We start from the raw sequence: 27,052 nt of genomic DNA on the forward strand, positions 1-27,052 counted from the left end.
AAGGTTAAAACAAAAAAAAAAAAATGGAGTAAGAGAGAGATTGGGATTGGTATCAGTCCTGGTTCTCCTAGTGAGCTTGTTAAACACACTCCTGAATTGTGTGCTTCTTCTAACTACATGTTTTTTGGTAACGTTGATCATACTTTATATCCATGTGAAATGGTTCTTGGCTACTGCTACAACAGAGTATAACTAAAACACTGTTAGTGAAATATAATAATTTTCTTTTTGAATCCTATCTTAAAAACCCTGACTTTTGTAATACTAATCTCTCAAAGAATTAGACAGTTTTAAGCAAAATGGACATAGTTTTATTTATTTGTATTTCAGCTAGGCTAAAACAAACTAATATTGTGTGATTCCTTATCCCTTATTTGAGATGGGGAAGCACTGATCTTTGCAAAGCATTTCTGACAGATTTGAAGGCTGGAAAAGGTCCGCTGAATATGAATGAGATAGTAGGGGTGTGTGTACATGGAACGGCTTGTTGGTGGTAAGGATACAAATAAAGCCTTCCATTTTTCTATTTAATCAATTGCTTTATTTTCTCTTTTTGGGATGTGGGCCGGATGAATAAATAGAAATTATCGCAGGAGCGAGAGAAATTTGCCGATGAGGACAGCATATTTTATGCCCTTGGAGAATGTGGACTCATTTCTTTTTCCGACTACATCTTCCTCACTACGGTCCTTTCCAGTAAGTACAGTGGGGTTTTTTTTCCCTTCAGTTACTGCTTTTTTAAGTTTTGAAGGTTAACAAGCAATGAGTTTGCTATTGTTGTCTACATAGATTTCCCTAAAAGGAATTCTTGATTACTTGAAACTTGAGCTGAGTGAATAATTGCTATTGCTTCATCTGGTTTAGTCTTGGCTTCAAGTGGTTCAGAAAGATAAGCAGATCGATGAGTTCTGATGATTTCTTTCTCGTTTTAAAATGTGGCAAATTTTTTTTTTAATGAGTCATTTGACCTGCTGTTCAAAACTGTAAATGGAGATGTGTTCTTGAGTTGTGTTCATACGATATTCGTGTGTTTGGATGAATACTGCTTTCCAGCTCTTCCACTGGTTACAAGACTCTTCAAACTCTTTTCTCCAGCTGTATTTTCCCTTGGGTAAGCTCAGGCTTGTGCATGATGTAATCCAACGAGGAGACAAGTTAGGCTGTTTACATTTCAACAAGTATCATTAGATACCTTCTGTCTTTTCACCCTGCTGTGCTTGACTTATCTTTCTGATATTTTTGTGATCTGCTAATCTGTTCCAGCGAAGTCTTCTGCACTTGAAGTGCTGGCACTTAAAAATTGACATTGTTGGCAAGAAGCAGTGAAACTGAAGCCTTTGGTAATGTCAAACAGCATTTCTAGCCTTTCTTCATGGGGAAAGCAAACTCAAAGCCTTCTTTGCAGAGCTTCTTTAGCCCCTTGGAAGGTGCCGTATCACAAAAGAGAAGTCAACAGAGATTCCAGTTATTTTTCAGCCCCATTAGAAAATGTGGAATAATGGGGAATATACCACCGTCCAAATGAACTGAGACATTTTATTTTCAGACTTAAAAAAAAAAAAAAGCATAACTTGGCCATCTAATCTTGTAAGTATCTGTTTCATGATGACCCTAATATAAAAATTAAAAGGCTGGACATTCCCGGTTCACTGTAGTCCCCCATTGCTACCTGCTTTGTGCTGTTCAGGGAGTCAGCTGGGTAATTCACTGATGTTTTGTAAAAGCAACAGGTGCTTTATTTTTTTCCCCATGTTCTTGCATGCTGTAATATGTACAAACGAGCGAGGCAGCTCTTCTTTTACTGCACATGCATTTCGGAGGATCTATTACAGGGGGAAGCAAGGTTCAAGGTCTTGTTTGTTGTCAAATGGACGTGGCGGGCGAAGATCTGTGTGTGACCTTCATGTTGTGAAAACAAACTCTGAGAGATAAAGCTAGTTCAATCCAGGGAATTTGTTTTATGATTTTACTGTCCTTTTTTGTTTGACTGAGTCTCAGAACTGACTCTTAAGACTTTTGCTGTTCATTTCTTTCATCAGTCTAGCCTGGGCCGAAATTACCTAAGGTGTTTTCACTTGTGTATCGAGGGCTTTTAATTTGAGTCTCCGCAGATGACGATGAACTCACAAACCTATAGTATCACATTACTGAATGTGGTTTAGAAGACACTCATGCTGTTAACTTTATGGCTGTGCTGGTGGTGAACAACCCCCTAATCAAGTACACAGGGCACAGAATTAATTTCATGTACTTACATGGGCAACAACAAGAGAAATTGGTCTTGCTTTGGTTTGATTCCTTTGTTGTGAAAATAAAAGGGACCACCTTGTGTTAGAGTAGCAGCCAGCCTTAATTTGGAGGGTGGTGAGGGAACAAGGAGTTTTTTTACTCTTGTTCTCAAGCTATTAAACTGTGTTTGCAGTTACTGGGGAATCAGACTAACAAGAGGAGACAGAATTGGGTGTTTTGTGCTTTGAGGAACGTTGTGAGGGGTGGGCAAGGTGGGAGCTTTCAAAAAAAGAGGGGGGGAAAAAAAGAAAAGAGAAAGGGGGGGGGGAAGTGTTTTGGGACTTTTAGGCTGACTTGTAGTTAGTTATTTTGGGAGTTTGCTGAGTGGACATTGAAGATGGAGAAATGTCTCTGGAGCTACTTTCAAACAGTGATTCCCCAGAGGAAGAGTTTTGTTTCCATTTTTAAAGCATTTGCTTTTATAAAAATAAAACTCCCAAATAAACCTTGCCTTGTGGCTAGATAGAAAATTGACTGTTATGCCACGCTGGTTTACTCTCCTACTAGTGAATATTACCTTGCAGGAATCCAGTAGTTCCTGATTATTTTCTTTCCCTGGGAAATAAATAAAGTAGAATGAGGAAAGTACATCTTCAGCTTCACAGTTCAATATTGGTTTTCTCACTGTGTTGTTTAAATAACCCAAACATTAAGCATGTATGCGGACAAGAGAACTGTCACATAACTAAAAGCCACTAAATATTGAGAAGGGAAGGTGGTGTATTGAACACTGAAGCAGGACAATCGGAAAGGGAGTGTGAGATTGGGTCTGGGGGTGGGATGCAGGAGGGAGAGGTGCTACTCTGCTGTGCTCAGAAGTGATGAGAAGGGATCATTCATAGTCTGGTCTGGCTTATTGAACTCAAAACTGATCAATGATAACCTCTAAAACCAAGAAACCTGAAGGGCTTTGTATTATTATGCTCTTCGGGAGAGTTACACACAGCAATTCTGCCAAGACGGCTCCTGCCAATCTCCCTGGCTCTACCAAAAGCGTGGCCAAGCTTTGAGAGAGCTTCCCAAAGCTTTTCATTTAATTGGTCTTTGCAGCTTCGGCTGAAGCTCACTTCAGTTGTATTCTCTGAAACATGGACCGTGTGGCAGCTGCCAGGGAGGGAGAGGAGGAGAGAGGGCTGGAGACTTCATCTGTATGTTGCTCACAGACAGCTGTTTGCATATGGCACAGAAAGTGAAGTCTGTCACCGTATTTTATTTACAAGTGTTTTTTCTCTCTAGCACTGTCTGTTCTTGTCGGTTGCTGTATTTCTGTGAAAATGTATTTTCAAAGCAACTAATAAAATAGCATTTAACTGATTCAGAAAGTCAGCCTTCTATTAAAGGCGATGAGAGCTGAGTGGCCTTGAGGATACCCCATGGTTTTGGTTGCTTCAGCTGCTCCCTGTGTTTTGGGGCAGAGGTAGAAAGATGAGAAAAATATAGGATAAGCAAAATGCTGATGGAATTTCCCCTGGGTCCTTCAGATGTCGTAGGAAAGCAAAGACATCACTTCCCTGTGAGGTTTTTGCCTTTAGTCTTGCATAACCGGTGGAAGGAGAGAAAGAGCTTTTCCATCATCAGCGACTGCAATTTCAGAGCAAACGTGGTCCATTGTCCGGGCGCACTAATGCCTACTTGATTAACACGTACTGAAGGAAGCTGGGCATTGGAAGAATATGTCAGTGTGGTTTCTGTAATTGGACTGTTGCTGTGTCTGGATTTACTCTTCCTGGAAGGAGAGTTAAATAGCATAGGCTTAAGCCAAAGTAATTACTCTCTTGCCAGGGCTCTTGTAGCAGACCTGCAGCTCCCTTCTCCTGCGGGTTCTTTCTAGAGCTGCCATCCCTTACAGGTACTAGCCTGCAGGAAGCCTCCTACCTGGAATAGATTAGCTTTTTTTTTTTTTTCCTTTCTTTCCCCTGCATAGGAAATAAATCCCAAACCATCTAGCTTGGGAAATTTTTTTTTGGCTGGTTATTGAGCGCTGTGTAGGTCCCTGTGATGGAGGTGGCGTGGAATTCTCTCCCGCAGTGCTCCACAGAGGCAATGTGATCTCCAGGGTCTGTTTGCAGTGTGGCTGTTTTGAATATGTATTGCTGGCTGACACAAATGTCTCCAGACTCCTTCCCTACCACGACTGAGATCTGTTGTCTTACTAGTGGTGTTTTAATCCTGCAAAGCAGCACTAAGTGCCATAGGGCTCATTCCTACAAGAAAAGGAAAGGCTGCTTTCAGTTTATAGGAATATTTTGGTCCTGTTCATGTTAATTTTATCTTTACTCTAAACTTCCAAGACCCTCCATTTACCTACATGCATATCCATGGGTCCATCTCATCCACACTATATGGTGCAAGGATGTCTTCAACCTTTCAGCCAGCTCAGTTGCTGCTGTGGGGGATTTCCAGGATGTATCTGAGCAGCACAGAGATCCTCTTTCAAGGGATGTCCCAACTTCCAAACATAAGCCTGGTTGCTTCATGTCAGACTGAAGGCTCTCTGGCTCAGCATTCCGCTTCTGCCATGGGCTAGTAGCTGTGCTGAAGGACAGAAGCAGGACAGATTTCTTGCAATTGGCAGTTTGGGATCTTCCCAAGCAGAGCTTGACCCTCTCTGGTTTGAAAACGGACATTAAGCCATGGGATGTGCTACCAGCTTCTCTGCCTGCAGTCTTCACTTGGTTTTTCTCTGTTCATCCCATCATCCCTTGCACTGGCATGGTGTGATGGGCTGATGGATCTCCACCAACCTCCTGTACCACAGAGGACAGTGAATTTGCGGTGGGGAAGGACTACTCTGCACGCAGCACTTGTTAGCCTGACTGAGAAGCTCCAGGAACTTACTCATGATGAATTCTATAGAATTAGGAAACAGAGTAATTTCATGTCTCTCACAGCAGTATCCCAGCACCTGCAGATGTTTGGGGTATTCTCTTTCTCCAGGGGTTCCCTGGAGAGGGCAGCTTCTAATGGCCTTTGTCTGGAGCTGCCATTTCCACAGCTTGTTTCTAGGTCCTTATTTTAGAGAGGCATTTCAGAGGGAATCTTGATTTCCAGCAATGCTCTGAGTCATGTGGTAACCGATGAGAAGCTGTTGAAAGGTAAGTCTTGTACTCCAGCCGAGGGGCTGTCACATTCTCTCAAATCTCTGAAACTGAGGCGTACATTTGTCTTTGGCGTTAGAACCAAAATACAAAATTTGATGTCAAAATTACACAGTCTCTTTGGTTCACCAGCTAAGAAACAAAACAGGTAAGTGAAACAGCAATAATATTTTTCTTTAATTTTTTTTAATTGATTAAGTAGAAGAAACATTAAAAATGGGGTCATCTGGGACATCGCTCCAAGGAAGAGTGTACTCATACTTGGCATGAATTTCTGTATCTGGAGGTAGCACATGTAGTACAGCTCTCCAAAGGGTGGATCAGAGCATTCATTCACGTGACAGATCCTTTAGCTGTTCCTTACACATCTGATCCATGTCCTTCTGCACAAGACCACAATTTATTTGGGATTTTAGCTGTCAGCTGTACTAGTTAACCCCTTCTTTCCTTTTTGTTGGGCACTTCTCACTGTTTCTCGTGACAGCGTGGGCACGTGCAGCTCAGTAACCTTGGAGCTTGGTACCCATGCAGGGCTTGAATCCACATGCCTGAGTTCAGGCATGTGAACCTGCAGTGTGGATTTAGAGTGAGGAGCTAACAAAAACTTCATTGCTCTTGGTCTAGGTTGTTTAGGGCTTTTCTTAGTATTAGTAGTGGTGGCTTTTTTACTTTGCATGATGGCAGGTTCATTATTAGCCACTTCCTACCCCTTTCCCTGTGTGTGGAGCTGCACTGGTGAGCCAGGGGTGACAGTCCAGCCAACATGATCCAGCTCGTGCTGCTGGGAAGTAACACCTACCCCAAACATGTGCCAGTAATAGAAATAGGGTGTACTTCTACCACGTATGAAAGACCTGTTTCCCACTCATGAAAGGAGCACTGTATTTTAGACTTTAACTGGAATTTGAAAATCAAATGAAAACTTGATTTTCTGGGTGTTAGACTGTTTTAAAGCCGAAGTCTATATTTGAGTGAGGCTTGTATGCTTAAGTTTTAAAATGATGCATTTGTATTTCAGAGGTAATTCTGATTCTTTTTTGTGATAAGAAGTAACCCTTAGCTATTTAAAGATATTTTACCTTTAGCACTGATGATATTGTGGCTCAGTCCCTTTGCTGTGGACGCTTCATTTGAGCTGCGTGTTATTTATATTTCTGGGTTTAAAAAAAAAAAAAGTTGGTGGGATTTGGATTTGTTTTCTAAAATAGTGGAATAATTTGAAAGGAAAATATCTGCAACATTAGGACAGTTTAATGTTTTTTTGTCCATGTTCATTGCAGCTGGGGCTCAGCCATCTATATTGTATGGATAGTTGCTTCCCTATAAGGCTGTAACTTGTTCTCGAAAAAAATATTACAGCATTTGGGGATGCGTTATGTGAAAGTGCATCATCTAGTTCTCCGTTATTAGTGGTGCAGTCGCTTATAATGAACTAGATACCGCTGCTGGCTGCGGTCTTGTAACAGTGAGCTCATCTCTGACCCTGATTCTTTCCTTCAGACAGAAATGTTCCAATTCAAACATGTACCGAAGCATTTTTTAACTAAAATACTGCTGTGTGGAGTCAGACAGAATAATGACCATGCTGATTCATGTCACTTAAGGGGGGGGAGAAAAACCTGATTAATCTTTTGGAGGAAAAAGGTAAGCCTTTTTTTAATGCTGTGGCCTTAAGAAAAGGAAATGAAAAAATATGGTTATAGTTGCAAGGCTTGAACAGCCATCTCTCTAGATGAAAATATGTCTCTACTTTAGGAGGACTGTGTTAATTTTGGATTGATTATGAAGATACATTTTTTTCAGCTTCATGGTAATATGGCCTTTGTACATATATTTTTCTTAGTTTTGGGATAGATGGGGAAGAAGCAGTCATAGAATATTTAACTCCTAATGACTGTTGTTTCTCAAAATAACTTCCCAGCTGAATTCTTGATTTTTTTTCCCATGCTGGCATTGCTGGTGGAGTTACTAGGCTTTGGGATGGATATGGGAGTCTTGAGCTGCTTTGTGTTTAAATTCCCACCAAAAGATGAGATACTTGAAGGTTTTCAAAGGAGTACCCAGAAGTTTTACTTCCTCTAAATAACATCACCAAAAAAACACCCTACTTTGCAAAGATTCTTAACTGCATCTGAAGAGAGCAATGTTTATTCTCCAAAAGTGTATTCAAAATGGTTTTCCTAAAATGCAGTACCTCCGGTTGAGATGGATGCTCTACAAACAATTTTTGTGTGCAACCGTGTGTGCTGCATGAGTTTCAACAGGAGTCAGAGGGAAAGACTTGTTGAGAGGTATCTCTTCAAGTGTGGAGCACTGAGTTTGGGATAAACAGAAGATCAAATGAGTACAAAAATAGTGAAATGTGGCTTTTCTCATCAGTGAGCATTTATTGTCTTTCAGAATGTACTGCTTCTGGTGAGACTAAATGGCAATAAAGAGCAACTGAGTGCTGCAAATTGGTCCACTGAATAATTGAAAATAGTTAAAAATGGCATAATTGGCTTAAAGTTGCTGTATCAACGCATCTAATCCCTCAGAGGTTCCCTGGGGCTTTATACTGATGGATTGAGTAGGTTTTTTCAGTGTGGTCAGTGCTGCTGCTCGTCATCCTTTTGTCTGGTGGAGGTTGCTCACCTTTGTAACGTTACTGTGTGTGACTAATGCTTTTCTTACTGCCTTTCTGTTCCCAAATACTCCAACAAGTCAAGAAAAGTGTTAATTGTTCTTTGCGCTAACTTCCAGTTCAGTTGAAAAAGCAACTTGGTGTGTGTAGAGCTGGTAGAGCTCTGGCTCTACAGAATGATTTCAACCGGATCTTTCTAGATATAGTTACACATATCTTAGAGCTAGGAATAGGTAACTCATTAATTGGTATTGGTATGGGATCCAGTATCATGTTTTCATTTGTGTTAATGATTTGGAGGAGTCATTAGGAAGTTGTTGTATCCTCCTGAACACCTAAAGACTAGAAGTAAAGCTAGAAAAGAAGCTGCAGTTACCCTGACCAGTTTCTGACTCATTGCCCAAGGGAAATTACTTGCAATGAAAAAATCTTGATTCTTAATAACGTTTCAAAGGATTGGCGAGGAGATTGCTCGCAAAATCAGAGAGACCTGGAAAGGCAGCAGAGCATTTGGGGAAAATCCAGAAATGGTTTTCCCTGGTAAAGGCAGGCGTTGTGCCATATTAAAAGCAAATGGTCCTTTAAATGATTTTGATAACCATTGCAGGAGGAATATTGCATTCGTTTTGAGGCATCTTAATTAAGGAGGCAGTGGGGAAATTTAGAGAAGCTGTAGTTGAGAATGGTTAAACTGGGGGGCAGAATAAATGGGGGGTGAGGAAAGGCTAAGTTTAGCTAGGCTAACCAGTATCTGCTGCTCTTATGGTCTGCAAGTTTCTGAAAGATGTAAGTACAAGAGGAGGAAGAGAAATGGAGGTTGTACAGGCTGATGTAACCATGAGTAATGGGGCAGGGTGGGTAAGGGGGGGGTCAGCTGCCTTCAGGATGATTCTTCCCCAGTAAATCCTGGTCAGAAACATCATGCCCAAGAGGAGAGGCAGAAATCCTCTCGCTGGGGACCAATACATTCAGACTGCCCAGAGATCAGGGACATACATCTTAATGAACATTTCTTCCTGAGCAGGAGTGGAATGAGCTAATTGTCTTCGGTGCCCTCTGGTTTCCCTGGCTCAGATTCATGTTTGTTGGATTTAAGTGTCATTACAAGTAATTGGAGTTAGATATGCAGATCAGAGGAAGAAATGGGCTGTGTCGCTTATTAGCTAAAGGAATGAAGTAATTGAATTTGCCAATTTAAAGCCACTTTCCTTCCCTGTCCTTAGAAAATACTGACCCTGCAGATTTTTGATGCTGAACTGTTCATTTTAATTTTGCAAGTGATGTTCTCCTCTGGGGCTTTGATAAACTGCTCTTGAAAATATGTATTTAGAGAAGGGAAAGGAAGGAAACTGCCTTGGTGAGGGGTGAGTTAAGTATCTTGCTTTCTCTGTTTACCCTCTGTCTGCACGAATGAGACCTGGTATTATATATTTCCTTAAAGAAAAGGGGAAAAAAAAAAATCCCAAACACCAATTTTTTACAAGCAGTAACAAATTTTCCAATCTCAGAATATACATCATTGTACCCTGACAGAGAAAATGGGGGAAGAAAGATGAGAGGTGTAAATTGTTCTTTTTCTAGCATCTTGTAACTGGGTTAGAGTTCTGTATATTTCTCCTTTTCCTTATAGAGGAAACAACTCTCTCCATGCAGCACTAGATCTGGGGGCTAATAAGAAGAAATTGTGTCCAGGCTTTCACTCAGTACTTGCAATTAAAGTGAATAAAATTGGATGTGTTAGTTAAACATTAAGAGGGTAGTTGGAAGGTGCTTAATATTGTTGCTCTTCAAGGAAATGGGGACTTAATCACTGGAAATGATGGATGGATACGGAGGAGGCTTTTTGTATAAATCCCTTTAATTAGATTGCGTCATTGGAGAGATTATGAAGTTGGTGTTGGGGACAGCCCGTCCCCCTGCTTACAGCTCAGCTAATGCTGAGTGAATGAGGGGTGGCGAGCAAAGGTCTCCCCGTCCCAGCAGGCAGGACAGAGAAGCTGAGTGGAGGCATGGCTTCTGCTGCAGGGTTGGGGATGGAAGGGAAGATAACCCGCCAAGTGCTGCTGCTGATCGCCATGGTTAGACGAGGCATCGCTTATGTATGTGGTGTTTGGAATTTAAAGCCCAAATAATTGGCACGAGGAAATTGGAAATCCAGAGATGATAACGGCAGGACTGTATGTGCTGTATATATCAAGCAGCCACTGACAGGCCGTTCCTGCCATTGAGTTTAATGTTGTTATACATCTGTTTAAGGCACAAAGTGATTGGAAAAAGTGATCTCATTAACATGTTTGCTGAATCTTTTAGTGATAAAGTGCTACAGTTTATAATAGCAAGAGGAAAACACAATGTAAAAGTCTCCTGGCCTTAAATTGAAGCTCTAATGTACAAAATCCAGTTCAGTTAATTCCATATTAATTTCTTTTTGTCCGAGTGATTCCTCTTTGTGTCCCCCCTCTCACCCCTATCCGGGAGATGCCTTAACACAGAAGGGTGGTTGCAGAAACTCGTTACTCATTATTTATTAAATATTAAAAGTTGATTGCAACAGATGAGGTTAAAAGGGGATGAGCCTCACCAGTGATGTACATCCTGCTGCCAGATTTGGGGGTGGAAGAGCCATCTTCAGACCAAAAAGAGGGGCAAAGTTTGAATATATTTAAGATGACAACCTAAGCACTAGTTATAGCCTAGAGGATTCCCTAGAAATCCCAGCAAACATCAGAATTCCTGTAGGTGGTATGTATTTTGAAGTAGCAAGTAGCGGAGCAAGATAAATTCTCGTATATTAACTTAATTTGGAAAAAAATTGTGGCACTACGTTATAGCTTTAAATGGTGATGGGTTACAGAGCCCAAAATGGAAATGTACTGAAATTCTTTGGGATGCAGGGGAAAGAGCGTGGTTTTGCTGTGATGGGTGGTTGTGAAGCAATGCTTTTGCACAGCTCTGGCTAAATAAACCATGACAACATAGACTAAATGCAGTGAAAAATAAGGTACCACGCTGTCTCGGGTGTGCCTCAGCTGGTGAGCTCCAGCTTGTGTGTTATCTCAATGTCATATCTGGACTGAGACAGAGTGGGTAATGATTTGTTTAAATTTGTACAGTGAGACAAGAGCTGAGTCTGCAAGAGAATTACCCAAAGTCCAGGTCTGCTCCTCGCCCACCAGCTGCTTCACAAAGCACGGAGAGTGCTCTGCAGAGTCAGAGGAACGTCCTCTGGCCAAATTGGTGTTATACTGTATGGAACAGACCAGAGCTCTTGCTACAGTGTCACTTTCTGTTGATTGTCATTAGAAATACCAGATGGTGTCTTGCTTTCCTGCTTTTTCCACCCATAAATGGAACAAATTTTGTTCAAGAAACGTCTCCTCCTCCCAACCTCTTTGTCGAGACCTTTGATAAAAGGAGCACAATGAAGCTCATAGCTAGAGGTTCCAGAGAGCTGCATTTTCTTATTAAAATTGCAAGAATTATGGAAAAGAGCTTTTGGATAAAGTAATTCTGAACTTGCGCCTTTTTTTATTGAGCTTTTGTATCTTCGTTAACTGGTCTTTGTTTTTTATTGTGTTCTTTTTATGTAGCTCCCCAGAGGAATTTTGAAATTGCCTTTAAGATGTTTGATCTGAATGGTGATGGCGAGGTGGACATGGAAGAGTTTGAGCAGGCAAGTTGACTTCTTAAGGCTGTGGGATCTTAGTCATAACATTGTAGAGGAGCGCCGCACTTATTACGGTTTGTATTTGTGGTTAGTACTGGTTTACATCTTTTCCTTCTATGCTCTGCTGTGTTGCCACAGTGTCTGCTTTTTTTTTTTTTAACTGAATATTTCAAGAAATAATTTTTCATTGAACCAGGTCAACTGTAAGTATAAACTCTGATGTCCCGTGACTTTGTGACAGAGGTATCTTTACAAGATGTCACCTCCAAAGTAGATAAAGAATTTTTTTTTACAGTACTGATGTCTTAGGATTTTGATCCTACTTTCTTTCAACAGCTTTTACTGTGTTGCTTAATTTTGTTTGTCTTCAGATAATAACCAGGGCAAGCCTGCTTCAGAGAAGAATTTAGCCACTTCTTTCAATGTAATCTAAAAACATGTTTATTGACAGCATATTTTCATTAGATTCTTTCCCCTACTTCTTACAAGGTTTCATCAACAGGGAGTTTGATGCAGGCTTTTTAATGAGCTTAGTCTGCATGTCTGATACTGGTGAGGTCCTCCCGTAAGATATAGTTTATGATTGTGATAGAGTGAGAATAGCTTGAAGACTTGAGCTGTCAGTGGGGAAAAGATCTGACCTCCCCAGGCAGAATGCATGGTTTTCTTGCCTGTGTAGGAAACAACCTTAAGGCTTTGGAAACTCATAAACATCCTGAAGTTGCTGTATATTAGCAAAGCTCCATATGTGTGCTACTCATGAAAGGAAAAATAAATATGTTTGCAAACAAGGGAACTGGCCAGTTGGATGGGGAGTCACCATCTCGGTTATCAAAGAACAAGGTAGAGGAGACATACCACTAATCTACCTAATATTCGTGTGGCACCTGGCACTTCTGTGACCCCGTGTCCCTCAGGGCTGTGTGTTTAACGGGCAAGTGGAAGCTGCTGCTTCTGGGCAAAGGAAACGAGACTCTGCTTAAAAAAATAACCTGCCCTTGTGGTGTTTTTATGCTGGAGGACATCCGTGTTTGGAGAAGGTGAAAAGCTATGTACTGATATCTGAGAACAAAGCAGCCCTGAATAATCTAGTTACAAATTCTTACTCATCAGTTGATTGAATGACTAGTTAACTTCAGAAGAGTCTCTACAAGGTCATGCTTGGGGCACTTGCTATAAATGGGAAGAACTAGTGGCGAAGCATGTCTGTTAAATTAATTCCCCCCCTTCTAATCTTTTGCTGTCATCCTTCTTAAATTATTACCTGTGGGTATGATGTTGTTGTTATGAGTTTGCTCCAGAGCTGTGTAATATCTCTGGTTAACAGTATGTTTTTAGATGCAAACTTTGGTCTATGAGGAGAATGGAGTATGTTTATCTCCAATGTGATATCCCTTCATGTGACAGCTTGTAATGTAAACCCAGGAGTTTGTTCATTTTCCTTCAAGTGCAAATTTGAATACATAGCTACGTCCAGGTTATTGTGCTGTTTGGCACTGCCTCCCTACAAGCTACTGATTTGTACTGGTTGATACAGCTATGAAAAATTCCAAGTTGCCTATTTTCACGAGTAAAAAATGCTGCTCTTCCATTTCCATAGTGCACGAATATAGCACTCCACTGCAGCTATCTGATAATATTTAACAATTCAAAAGGTGTTTTACAGTAGTTACTAATGTTCCAGACCGAAATTAATTATGGAGATAAATGAATTTAAGAAAAGTGGAGAATGGTTAACTGCCTAATAGAACTGCAGTAACGCCAAAGTACTAACCAAAGTAAACGTCATGTTTGGCTTTATTAGCCATGTAAAGTAAGAAAGAATCTTTTCTTGAGGATGAATGTTTTGGAAGCGCTATGAAGATGAAGGTACAAAATTAAATTATCTCAAATCATCCAGCAGGCAAAGGGAAGTTATATGTGCATTAAGTCATATAAAAACCCTTAGGAAGGGGAACATATTTTTGTTAAACTTGTTACATGCGTCACTGCCTCTATATAAAGGAATAAAATTCCTGGTTAGCATCAGAATATTTTGGTGAAGACTGATCTTCCAAAGCTTTCGAGTCAGAAGATGAAGGAGCTGTTTTGGAAAGTGAGAAGAAGCTGACAATATCTTCACAGTTATCACTGTGGCTGATTTGCTGCGCTTCCCAAACAGAATTAAAGCAAACACATAGCTTCAGCGTGAGGCACATATATAAAACATTATACACATATATAACACACAGAATATATGTAAATACTCTTTTTCAGTCCTTATGGAAGTGCCTCAGTAAGAGCACAAAGGATGGCAGGGTTTGCAGATCTGTCCCATAAGCATCTTGCCTGGCAGGGGCAGCTGGAACTGGCCCTTCCAGTGGGTTATGCTGCTGGAGGTGGCATCAGTTTAAAAGAGCAACATCATTTTGGGGAGAATGGGAAGAAAAAGAAGGGCAAGAAAAGGGTTCTCACAGAAGCAGCATACCATCCCCGCTGGCTCTGAGCACGTGGGAATGAATTTCATACTCCTTTTTCACATGTCTGTGTTAGAGACAGCCAACAGCAGGTCTTTTTTTCTCATCAATGTCTGAAAAACAGTAAGAGTATTCATCAAGAAGGAAAATTACTTGCACTAATTCAGCTAATATGTAAGTTGGAGGCTTTAACTACCTAATGAGAAAATATTTAATTTCTTCAGGCCTCACTGAAGAGACTCAGATGGGGTTTTTTTCAGTTGATACATATGGTTAGTGCATAGTGCTGAAGAGTTTGGTGCCTGCATCACTATCATCTTCAGCTTTTCATCTTTCAGCATGAAAATTGTTACTTTACTCTTATATTTTTAATTTAAGTTAGACAAAAAGTAGTGCACTTGCAGGCAGTGTTAACTTGTGATTTCAAACCATTAACTATTTTAATTGTTTTTTTAATTTTTTTTTTCCTTGTCTGGTACAAAAGATGAAATGGATCACAAATGCTTGGGCTGAAGTTATGTATAAAAGACAGTGAAACATCTCTGTGCTTTACATCTTCTTACAATCAGTGAACTGTGGGGTAGGACAGCACTAATTGGGCTGGAAGACAACTTCCTGCAGTGGTTGCCTGCCTTTCTGGGTATTAGAAGGACTACCCAAAATAGGGACCAGCCAAATTATTTTGGCTCCAGTGCCCACAGAAGGATTTTCAAAATGTCCAAAGCTTGTTATAGATGGGGAGAGAAAAAGAGGGACGTAGGATGCTGTATAAATAACACCCGGGAAAAGATGCGCTATTGAACAGTCTGCAGTGTGGTAAACACTTGCTTCTGCAGAAACAGGAGCAATTTTCCAAGCTGGTCATAAACTGCATTGCTTCAGACAGTTTATAAATATTTGTCTCCAAAATGTGCACGCAGAGCTCACAGTTAAAGTGGAGCACAAAGCAAAATAAGGAGATGCTATTTACAGTGCAAAAATCCTTCCTCACATCACAGTGCATATTTTAAAAGGGGGGAAAAAAAAAAAAGCCCCAAACCTTCTTTGGTATTTTTTTTCTCTGACACTACTTGATTTTCCTTGTAGTAGAAGAATAGCCAGTAGTCTGTGGTTCAGAGGCAGCATTTCAAGCGAGGTGAGCCCGGCAGCAATATGTGGTGTTCTCCAGAGCATCCCCTTTGGGGTTGTTCCAGCGCTTGCTTTCTTGTTAGGAAAATAAATGAACACCCCATATATGACGATAACAAGGTTCTGGCATCCTTTTGACAGCTGGAGCTCTTGGCAGCTGTTTTCCTTCCTCGCTTCCAACTTTTGTCAGCAGGAGGAAGGGTAAAGGCAAAGCAGCAGTGTTTGCTGGAGTTTTGGGAAGCCCGTGCTGTCGAGGCTGAGTGCCGGGCAGCATGTCGGGTGACTGCTTTTCCCCTCCTTTCTCATACTTGTTGTCCTTAATACGAATCCTCTGCCTTGTTGGAAGAGATCAGCTGTTCCACAGAGAATAATCCTGGCTTCTTATATCACTGCAATAGTCATTCAGACAGGCAAGTGCTGGGAAGCGGTGGTGGGATCCTTGGGGATGGAGAGGAGGCGAGTGTGCATTTGGCTTGTCTACCCCCTTAAATTAGCACAAGACCCTTAAAATAACCAACTGTTGGATTTTTCAGGCTGTTGCATCCTTCAGGTTCAACCTTTTGCCATATGGTAGAGGGTAGGGAAGTTGTCCTGCTTGTCCTTGCCCTGTCCCGTAGCATCCACTGGAGTTGAGCAGAGCCTTTGAGAAGGTACAGGGTGCTGCTGAGAGCTCAGGGGAGGAGGATGCTGTTTGCTGCGTGGTTTGTTAACACTGAGATACTGCTGTTACAATGTGTGCTTTCACACTTGGCTGTCTTCCTGCAATTATTCCAGTCTGCTAATAACAGATACTTTCACATCACTTGTTATTCTGCTGGCGCTGCCACTGAGGTTGTATTTGGGCTGTGGGACTTTTGGGGAGCCCTTTGCTGTGCGTGGGTCAGCCCCCGCCCGCCGCTCAGCTTGCTGTACTGCCCCAGGGACAGAGGAGCTTCCAGCCACAGCAGAGAGAGGCAGGCAGCAAGGAGAGGGTGCCCTTGGCTGGAAAAACCCTGGGTTTGTGCGCAAGGGGAACGGAAACACCATGCGAGCTAACTGGGTTTGGTGTGAGCTAACAAAGGTGTGCAGAAAAGCAGGAGTGGAAGCTCCAAAACGTGTGCAGGCTTTTTTCTTCCCCGCGGTTTCCTCAGCTTTCTCTCCTCCTGCGACTTTGCTGGGAGCAAGCTGCTCTCTGCTGACCAGGCGTAGGATCAGCGTTAGAATGCTTATCTGCAAACTGGGTGAATTGTTTCTTAAAACTCATTTTAAGTATTTCACGCTCTTCTTTCTTTCAAGGGGACTGTGAAAAACCAAAGCTTAAGTTCAGCCAAATTTTTGAATTGTCATGTCTTTTTAGAATTATCTTAGAAAAAAAAAATTATGACATGGCTGAGCGTTGCAGTACTTCATACCGATATTTGACTGGTCCAAGGCCCAGTGCTGTTTTTGATGCTAACATCCTCCCTCTTGTTTTTAGGTCCAGAGCATCATTCGTTCCCAAACCAGCATGGGCATGCGCCACAGAGACCGGTCTACAACAGGGAACACGCTGAAAACTGGCTTCAACTCTGCGCTGACAACATACTTCTTTGGGGCGGATCTGAAGGGGAAGCTGACCATCTCCCACTTCCTCGACTTCCAGCGCAAACTGCAGCATGATATTCTGAAGCTTGAGGTTTGGGGTTTTTTACGTCTGGGGGAGGGCAGCGCAGCATGGACTGTGCTGCATGACGTGGTTTCTGGAGGAAGAGTGTGGGAAGGGCTCAGAGGGAATTACTACAGCTGTGGCTCATAGCACTCACAGATCAAACCTGTTGTTACGTTTCTGATGAGCGTTTTGGTACCTGTGACACTCTCCAGGAACATCTCCAGCTTTTGTTGGTAGCTGCTCCTGTGGAGTTGCAGCAGCAGCCAGCTTGTCCCAGGTGTTTGTCCCTCCACGTGGTGCTTGCCTTGCTGTTGCCTTGGCACTGCCCATGGAGATATTTGAGATGCTTGAGAAAAAAAACAGTAGAGGTTGTGAGTGGTCTGTTGCTACCTTACTGGGAAAGGCTTGTCTCCGTCCTAATGAGTGAGCCGTGCCCTGAAGGATCAGAGATTATAACATTCCCCAAACGCTTCATCTCTGCTTTTGTCCCCACCTTGTTTACTTCACTATTCTGAATATTTCTGCTATATAAGTGTTCAAGCCTTGTTTGAATCCTGCTAAATAGGTGGTCTCTGTTACGTGACCTCCATGATTCACTCCTGGATTGATGTGCTTTATAAGAAATGTTGTCCATCTCTTCTGAGTTTTTTACCTTTCAATCGATTTGAAGGTCTCCTTTTTTCTTTGCATTACCATGAGTTAGCAGCTCACAATCTCCTGCTCCTGGTCACATAGCCTGAATGTAAGAATCAAGCTTCAAAATTGTTTGTTTGAATAAAGTGAATACAAGAACAGCAACAGAGGACTCCTGGTCTGTGTCTCGGCTCCCAGGTGGAGCTGACTCAGAAACGGTGCCTTTCTCTGCATCAGGCTCAAAGGTTCAACCTGGCTTGACCAAAGCCAGGCTTTTATTTGCATCCAAAATGAGGATTTGTGCACAAGAAGATTCCCTCACCTGTTGAGACAACAGTATTCGGAGTTCACTACTGCTTCAGTCTGATGTATGAATGTCCGCGTGCTCAGGTTGTGTGATCCGGCTAATGAACTGCATTTTATTAAGTTCCTATTAAGTCAGTCGTTGCAAACTTAACCTGAATTTATTCCCTTTTTTATTTGGAGTTTTATGAATCTAAGTAAGAAACTGACCCAAGGACTAATTTTTTTTATAAAGGTTATTGTCCACTTCACTGACTTCCTTTCACTGGTCATTAAAGCAGGTGGTGTGGCTCTGCATTTGCAGGGGGAATAGGCTGATTGAAGACAATGTTCTTTGTGAACTGGAAAGTGTCGATTCCTCAGTGCTGCTGCAAATTGAAACAAATTAAACACTTTTTTAAGGTTAAGGAACATAAGCTGAAACTTGAATGCAAAGCAAAGAGAAGTAGAGATTATTCTATCCCCATCTGCTGACCTGCTCTGGTTTCCCACTGCCACGTTTGCTCCAGGGGCAGGTAGCGAGGAGGCACTGAAGTATTTCTGACCCTCTGTTGGGAGTCCTGTGCTCCCTCCATGGGTCCCCATCTCATTAAGAAGCAGTGGGGTTTTTTCTGTCTCATGATACTTGTTCTTCTCTTCCTCCTGCAGCAGTTTAGTATTAATTTAGTTTTTAGGTACTTCAGTCAGTTTTGTGTGTTCCTGGGGAGTGTTAGTTGCCTTTCTAACAAGTTAGTTATTAATTGGGGACAGTACAAGATATTTATGTCTTGGTAAGTTAATGAATATCATAAACACCTTGTTAATGAATTCCTGACAGCACCCTTGAGCACAGTATCATGCTGTGCTTAGCATTATTGATACTCATTTTAATTGAAAATTTGACCTATGCAGTGGTAACAGTTCTGTTCTGCCAAACTTATTTTTCTCCCAGAGTTTATGATACTTAGGTCCCTGATTTTTCTTTTCGTAGTTCTCATTGATTTTGGCAATACAGGCTAATTTCTGTCCTCAACATTATGTAACGTGGCCTCTCTCCTCCTCTGCTTTTATCTCTTTTGACATGATATCCCACCTTCTCTCCTTGCTTCACATTTGATGTGTTTGTTCACGGTGAAGTGGCTTTTCACACAAGTGTCTAGTGGGTTTGCATTGCTCCTTTTCCAGGGAGTGCTCTAATGAACTCAGCCACTTCAAAAATGTGGTAATTCAGAAAAGAAATGTCCCTCAAGTATTTGCCTTGACCCATGCAAATCAAAAGAAGTTGAGAAGTGGAGCTAGGAAATACTGCACTACAGAGCATCAGGTGACTCATGTAGCTGATTTTTAAGGAATTCCCTTGTTTTATGTATCTATTTTGGTAATGATCCTGTGAGCACAGTGGTCCTTCATCAGCCTCATGCTCGACCACCCATGCAGACCATCTCTGGATCCTTCTCTTGGCGTGGCTAGTGTTACTGGTGGACAAGGAGGAGCAGAGAAGAGCTGGTGGCAGATCTGCCAGGGGCTCAGCTGAACTTTTGTACCCTCTCTACTCATCCTTTGCTGGCTTAGCTAAATGAGTACAGGGTCTGAAGCTGGGATGTTACTTTGAAAAGAAGTTTTTGTTCATGTTCAGTGTCTGAACTCCAGAAAAGCTTTGGGGAAATGCACCGTGAGCATGTCTGAAGAGTATCTCCTGGGGCTGGTGCAGCCCCCAAGTGACATGGTGCCTCTGTTCTCAAAGTTCTTAAATGCTTGCTCTCTCTCTTCCAAAAGAAGTCTACTTTAAGTAAGACCTTTTTTAAACCTGTTTTCCCTTTGGCTCACTGTGAAGGTGGAAAAGTAGTTTCTGACCATCTGAACACACTTTCTTCTTAGTGATTTTGGTTCCTTTTTTTTTTTCTTACAGAAATATTCATGCGTATTTCTTATTAAGGTTGAGCAGAAACTTTCCCAGAAGAATTACATCAGACGAAGCCTTCAACATTTCAGTGTTACTTATGGCTGAAGTGCTGACAGCATGTTTAAGTAACTGTGGCCTGGTGTTTTCTTCTTCCCTTCTGCTTATTTTTTTGATGAAAGTACATTTTCCATCATTTTATGGGAACTCAGCAATCAGCTCAGTTGCTGGAAGGCAAGGATGAGAAAAGTAATCCCAGACAGAGGGAGAGGAGAAGCTTTTAACAGCTTATTACAACTTTTTGTGGTTTGGCTACTTTGAGGAAGCTGTGGCCTCCTTGTTGCGTTGCGGGGTGGCCGGGCTTAGCGAAGGCTGAGCCACGGGAAGCAACCCACCAAATGGGGCGGGCTCCCGGCAGAGTCCTCGCCCTTCTTTTACTGCGTTCACACTGCCTTGCATTAGTGCCTATGGGAAGACTTTCTTTCATCTTGTTGCTTAGTGTGACAAACGGTGACAAGTTTGTCTGGACAGGCTCAGCAGTTGTAATGTGACCTGTTAGGACAGGTGGTATTTGGCTCAAATGGTGCTTTTTTTTTCTTTTTGAGTGAAAGTACTCTGTGAGCTAGGAAGATGGATAGGACTTGACATCATCATTTATGCTATTTCTACTTGTTAGTGTCTGTCCTAGATATTCCTGTGTCCTTGGTGGACCAAGAGGAGTCCCAGCCAGCCCATGGGTCTCTTCCAGCCTTAATTTTTCTATGATTCTGTTAAGTGCGTGTAGAAAAGATATGTTAAGCCCTTTGTTCTCCACATCTGTGTCACCTCTGAAGGGCGACCCAAAACCTGCTAACAGCAGCGATTTCGTCTCCATACTTAGTCTTGTTGTATTTCCTCAGGCTTCTTTCTGCCAGCAGTGGGATATGTGCCTGTGGTGTAAGACTTTAATAAAGATTTTTTTTTTTTTCCCCCAAATTGCCTGCAGTGAGATTTCTATAGCATGTTGTTTCCCTGACAGTTACTCAATGGAGGGCATTGCTTCTCAGCTGAATTGGTGAAGCAGGTACTAATCCAGCCCTGCACCTTGTAGGTGTGGGCTGACTTGGCAGCAGGAGATGTTACAGCTGGAGAGGCAAGGTTGTGCTGTGTGGCTTTGAGCAGCTCCACGTCTCAATCTGGTGTGATCTGGAGTCTACGCTTTGAGGTGGTGGGATGCAGCTTCCCGTGGAGGAGCTTGCCAGATAGGTTGAAGGGTGAGATCCTCGTGCAGATGCGTATCCCTATGCTTAGACATTGGGATCTTTGCAGATCGTTGTTTACCAAAGGATTAAGGGTGCCCCAATAGCAGTCCCTCCCAAGCAAAAGATCTTCTAGGTGCTGGAGCAGAGAGAAGTAAAATGGAATTCTGTAAGAATATGGCAAAGGTACCACACGTCATTGCTGCTATCTGGAAAAATCACTGATTTTTCAGGTGATGTGAGGGTCACTTCTTTACCCTGAAAATTGTTTTCATGACCAATGCCAATACAATTACTTCTCGGCTTGGTTTCTGTGAAGAAGGGGTGATGGATGCTCTTCTATCAGCACATATCTTGTTAGAAAGTCCTAAATCTTTTTGGATCTCAACCCTGTTTTAACAAATATTCTGGTTTCAGAAGGCATTTCTAATGCTTTGCAATCAGGTTTTAGAGTAATAATTTGAGTCCTCAAGTGCCTTTCTGTTCTCAGTCCCCATGCTGGGGTAGTTGGTACCTGAGTAATCCTGTACCAAGTATTAAAAACTACTGTACTCTTACTGATTTACTCGAGTTTTGGGGTTCTGCCTTGTTTTTATATGGGTTTGCAGACTGATACAGATTTTCAGTGATTTGTTAACAGAGGCAACAAAGTTTGCAGTAATGAGTCATGTGTCTTTGTATCTGCTGCTGTGATTTAGGTGAAAGAAAAGAGTAACTTAAATTGTTTTGACTGGCCTGAAAAATGAAGTCTGGCAGAAATTAAGGACTGGCAAAAGTCCTTAAGCTTTGTAAGGAATAGCCCAGAACTCAGACTTTAGGCCAATTTGCTATCAAACTAACACAAGACAGTTTTTATTTTAAGTCATATGGCAGTCTCTGTCATAGTTAGGTGTGTTGTCTCACAAAGTTGTGCTCTGACTGCTGATCCACTCACCATCAGCTTCACTTCTGGCCTGGCCACTGTGGCAAAATGATGGGGGGTGTAATGTTTTCCCTTTTTTCTTATGAATTCCTCCTTCTCTGTGTCCTGTAATGGATTTTCTATACTTACATGGTTTTGTCAGTTCTATATCCTCTATACCTACATCTCCTCCTTTAGTCCCCTACTTGCTTTCTCTTCCTTCATGTGGTCCTTACACATGAAAAGACAAACCAGCACTTGTGAAGGTGTCTCTTTAATGGAACAATTAATGGCAGATACAAAAATTGTGTTCTTTGTTAGTGATTTCCTGACCTGGTTGCAGCACTTCCCTGAGGTGTCTGTCACTGTAGCATCTCTGATGTGCAAATGCATTAAGGAATGGTTTGAGTCACGTGGGATGCGCCAGTGAAGCTGCGGTATGAGGCAGGAAGAGATAGGCTTTGAAACCATTCAGTATGCCACGGGGCTGATCGTTATATGCAGAAATAAGGTGCACCTCACAGGTCCTCTGTTTATCCAGAGGATGAGCAGTTCAGTGGGAAGGTGCAGCAGCGGAAGGGCCCAGGCTCGGTAATGTGTACTGCACGGCTTGAGAGCTCCAGTCCTGGGGAGCACAACTGCCGTAGCTGGGTCGTGAGCGGTGGGAGGGAGACAGTCTGAGCCCTGGGGGTGGTGAAGGGCAAGCAGTGGATGCTGTGAGAGGGAATAGGTAAAGCACAGAATTAGAGCAGGGAGAGGAATATTAACATGCGAAAAATACAATTAAAAAGCAGCTGCTTTTTAGGCAACCAAAGAAAAACCCAAAGCAGCTTGGCTTTTATGTTTGTGTTTTGGTGCGTTGCCTGGGAGCTGCTTCTTTGCTAAGATGACAGACCAAGGGTGTGCTTATAGACTGCCTGTGCAGCTGCAGGATGGGTGTGATGAAGCTGAGAGACATGGGACACGGTGGTGGAGGATCAGATCTGTTTACTGCGGGAAGACCTCCTGCAGTGATCCTCTGCTACCCAGTTGTCCCTTTGTGCTATTACACAGCACGTTCAGCCTGAACCTCTTTCTCTTGGCCAATCCCAGCTGACAAAGGCAGATTGGGAATGAAGGGGTCAGCGGATGGGATGTCTTGGAGATCACACCTGTCTCTATCCGAGGCTGAGAGCACACACTGTGGGTCTGTGTCACTGTTGTCATCCCCTGACTCTAGCTTCAAGGTAGGTTGATAGCCAGTAGCCTTTAAACAACAGCTCTGGAAGGACTTGACATCGAGGTTATTTCCCCCCACAAGTCCTTACTAGGATCAGGGATGGAAAAGCCATGATGGGTTTAGTGCCAAGGAGAGAGGAGTTATCAGGCTTATTCCTGCAGATCTATATACTCACTCTTTTGTATTTAATGTGTTAGAAGTTTTAGGGAATAGAAATAAGTGTGCTGACCATGACTTTGTGATGAACAGCTATGAAGGTGTAGTGGATGACAGAATTTTGTGACATCCCCAGTGAAAAATGGGATCACCTGACCATTGTGAATAGTTTCATGTCAGGGAACTCTGTAGTTAAGGACTCACAGTCCAGCATATACATATGTAAGCTGGGAATTTCTAGGCAGTTGAAATGATTTGGACATTTCATCCTGTTTTTGATGGCGTTCAAAGCTTCTGGCAGCCTGCTTTTGTCTTGGTGTGTGAATGGAAAGGGCCATGTGAAGCTTTCAGGTTGACTGTACCATCTCAGGGTTTGGGGAAAAGCTGGCATTCATTTTTTTCCCAATGTCAGCCAAAGACTTGGTAAGAATTCAGAGTAGGATGTTAGTATAGAAAAAAAATCTGGAAAGTAGGAATAAGTTATGAGACCGTGGCACGTGCAGCTTAAAGGAAAGACAGAAGGGAGATATAACTGTCTCAGTAAACATGAGGAGTCACTATAAAGAAGACTGAAGTAAGTAATTTTCATCAATCAGTAACGGCAGAGCAGGTAATAAAAGACCTAAATGTGCACCAGGGAAAGCTTAGTTTAAATACAAGACAGGTTGAATTTCAGTCCATTTTTTCCTTAAGAAGGGAGAGTGCTGGTAGGTGGGTAGGTGGTTCACTGTCATGGGTGAGGTACCAAAAGCTGTGCTTCATGCCTCTATCAGAAGATGCTGTAAACACTATTCCTAACTAATTCTTCCCCAGTACAGGCTGCAAAAGCAGGTGGGGAAATAGTTTGTGCCAGAGAAATCAAACCCTTCCAGTGCCTCACTCTGAAAGGTGGAGGAGGAGTCAGGCATCAGCTGTGGGGTGGTTTGGGTGGGCTCAGGATCAGAAAAGCACATCAGGCATTTGCATGTCAGCTGTGAAGTGCTTGAGCTGTCCTGGGGGTGCTAACTGGTGTGCTTCAAGGAGTGATGGGCACACTGGCCCCTGTGCTTTGCTTCAGTCAACTTCATACTCAGCCTAGGTGAGCACGGGAAGGCCGTGTCTGGCTGTGTGCTCATCTTCAGTGTTCCTGTTGGATTGAAATCAAGTAAAAGCACTCAGACAGCCACTTCTTAAATTGTGTCTTAGCTGTAACTTGGACCCACTCCATCAGCAGTGACAAGTGAGCAGTTGCAGCTCTATGGCTGGCAGCAACACGCTGAGTTTAAGGGTGGTGATGTCGAGCAGGTACCCAGCATCAAGCTGAGAACGTCCTGTGGTCAGCAGATCGAAGTAGTCAGTGGTCCAGAAGCCTGGCAGTGAAGCTGCCGTGGGTGTGACAGTACACGCGCATTGAGGTGCTGCAGCTGCTTGTGAGCATTGCTGGGAAGTGGCTTGAACACACAGGAGCAACTTTGCCATCTCCTCGTTTGGGATGGGTGCTTCATGGACTGGTTAAAGCATCCATTGCAGTGCCTGGTGACAAAACACCCGCTACGGTGTATGCTGCTCCTTTGCTTGTATTTCAACCAGGTGACTTAAATGTGGTTGATGCAGCAGCTCTGCAGGGGAAGCTGTTTGAGGATTTTATTGGAATTTCTGTTTATTGCATCATTAGTAGCAGTAGAGGGTTTTGCTCTATAACAGGCTCCTTTGGTTTATGATGTGTGTGTAAATCCACCCCCAAGCTCCCACAGTGCAGCGCAGGCAGCAGAGCCTTTCGTAGGATCCCTGCAGATAAAACCCCCAAGAGTGGTATTTTGATTAGTTACATTGCTATGAGAGTGTATGAGGAGGTTTGTATTGCCGAGTCCATACAGTAGAAGGGATCAGCTAATTAGCATAGATGCTTTTGTTCATGTGCACACAATTCAGCTAACCAAGAGCCAGGTAGTCCCAAAAGTTGACAGGCAAGAGGCTGGGGACGTCTGTGTGATCGTGTCAGGACTGCCCCGTACGGCTGCGCTAGCAGGGTGATGTACCTGGGCACGTAAGCCCCGTGCAGAGGAAGGCTTCAGACCCATGCTAGCTCCTACCTGGCAAGCTCAGGATTTGGTGCTGGGTTTTGTGCTCCTAGCGATGTGGGAAGGGCAGGCACCTTCTGCAGCTTTGTTTTGTTATTGCGGCTGTTGCTGGGGCGTTTGCAATGTCCTGGTTAGCTCACAAACATCAAAGCAGACATTTAGGGCTGAGTTTTCCATCCTCCCGTGGACCCTCAAGTACAGTGACTGCAGGAGCGTGGGCAATGTGTTTTATTAATCACAGAAAAAGCTGAAACGTTTATCACCCAACGGGCTTGCTGTGCTTCCTTGGGTGAGAATGTCAGCCAGCTTCTTAAGCAACACTCGATCTTAAGTGACACTCAAAATAAATACAGAGTCCTGCAGGATAACAACATGCCAAATTCACTGGTCAGGAAGTTTCCAGTGAGCAATTCTTGTAGCAGATACCCGACTTCTGCCTTGTCCTTCTACTATATGAGCAAACACTTTAGTCCTCTTACTCTTTTGCCCCTTTCAGGCTCCAAAGACAGAGCTGTTTTGCACCTCCATGCGTTGCTGTGTGTGCCTCAGCTCCTGACTTTGTTTCTGTTGCATTAAGGATGGGGGAGCGGGATGCCAGCATTCCCTTTTCCCTGCTAGGCTGAATCAAACTGCTGCAAACTTATTTTTCTTGGCAAATTGAGCGCCAAGGTCAAGCAGGAACACCATAAATTTTAACAGGCAGTGAGAGCGCTATATTTCTTAATAAAATTGTGCATATCAGTTCCATGGAGATTTTTATTTGTGTCTTTCAGAGTAACAGTTCGGCTTTGGTACTTGCGGCTCCACCATCCCATGGGTATCCCTGTGGGGAGGCTGGGAACCTCGTACTGCTTCTGAACTTCACTCTTTTCTCATTCAGTGAGTGTGTAGGATGGAAAAGCTGCTCCGTTCCTCACACCGAGGCACCAGGAGCATTATCAAGGGCAGAAATGGCAGTAATGGAGCCAGGTCTGGAGAGCAGCAGTGGGAGGTGGGTGCTCATCTCTTCTTCCTCTCCATCCCAGCAGTCAGGAGAGTGCTTCCCTTTAATTTCTCAGATGTGTCCTTTTCCCATTAGTATTACTGACACCTCTCCTTTACATTTCCTTCCTTTTATTTCTCCACTACATGAAATTGCAGAATGCAGATCTTTCCAGAGCTGGCGAAAGAAATGATTTTGATTCATGAGGATGAATTTCAGGTGCGGCCATCTTTACATAACCTTTTTTAATTGCTCATTAAAGTGTAACAAGTTGCTGGTGATGGGAATTAATTTTTTCCCCTTGCAGGCAGCAGTCGTGTGCCAAGGTCAATGAAGCTTCAAAAGCATCTATCAAACACCTGGTCTGCTGGGATTGCACTGCTGCTGACAGATGTACATTTTTTAACCTGGCTGCTACATATTCACCTAAGCTGCTCTCAGAGAGCAGAGGGAAAGTGCGAACAGGGGAAGCGTTCAGAAGATTGGATTTTTCTTGTGTGAAAATAACTCCCTTTTCTTTCATGGTTTTTTTTAAGATAAAGAGAAGCAATCTACTGCTGGTAGCACTGGGAGCACTTTCCCTGACCTGATCCAGCTGCATGAACCATGTCTGAGTCCAGGGAATCGGGTAGGGGAGAGAGTTAATGGGCAATTAAATAATTTGTATGCTCTGGCTAGTTTTACGAGGTTCAGAAGTGGTTTCCAAACCTGAGGACTTTGCAGTGCTGCCTGCCTGTCGCCGGTGGAGCAGGGACAGCCATCAGCAGCAGGCAGTGTGCCAGCTCGCCACAGC

The 27,052-nt window shown here is 42.9% G+C and overlaps 1 protein-coding gene across 3 annotated transcripts in view; it reads left to right on the top strand.

Moving 5' to 3' along the window:
• MICU1 (mitochondrial calcium uptake 1) overlaps nt 1–27,052 on the top strand; it is a 110,479-nt gene that overhangs the window by 57,900 nt on the left and 25,527 nt on the right. For all 3 annotated transcript variants that reach the window (XM_074830200.1, XM_074830203.1, XM_074830201.1), the window contains 3 exons: nt 582–696; nt 11,601–11,683; nt 16,718–16,915. In XM_074830200.1, the coding sequence (XP_074686301.1) occupies nt 582–696; nt 11,601–11,683; nt 16,718–16,915 (396 nt within the window). The remainder of the gene's footprint in view (nt 1–581; nt 697–11,600; nt 11,684–16,717; nt 16,916–27,052) is intronic.

The sequence above is a fragment of the Strix aluco genome, chromosome 7 (assembly GCF_031877795.1).
Source record: "Strix aluco isolate bStrAlu1 chromosome 7, bStrAlu1.hap1, whole genome shotgun sequence".
NCBI classification, from domain to species: domain Eukaryota; kingdom Metazoa; phylum Chordata; class Aves; order Strigiformes; family Strigidae; genus Strix; species Strix aluco.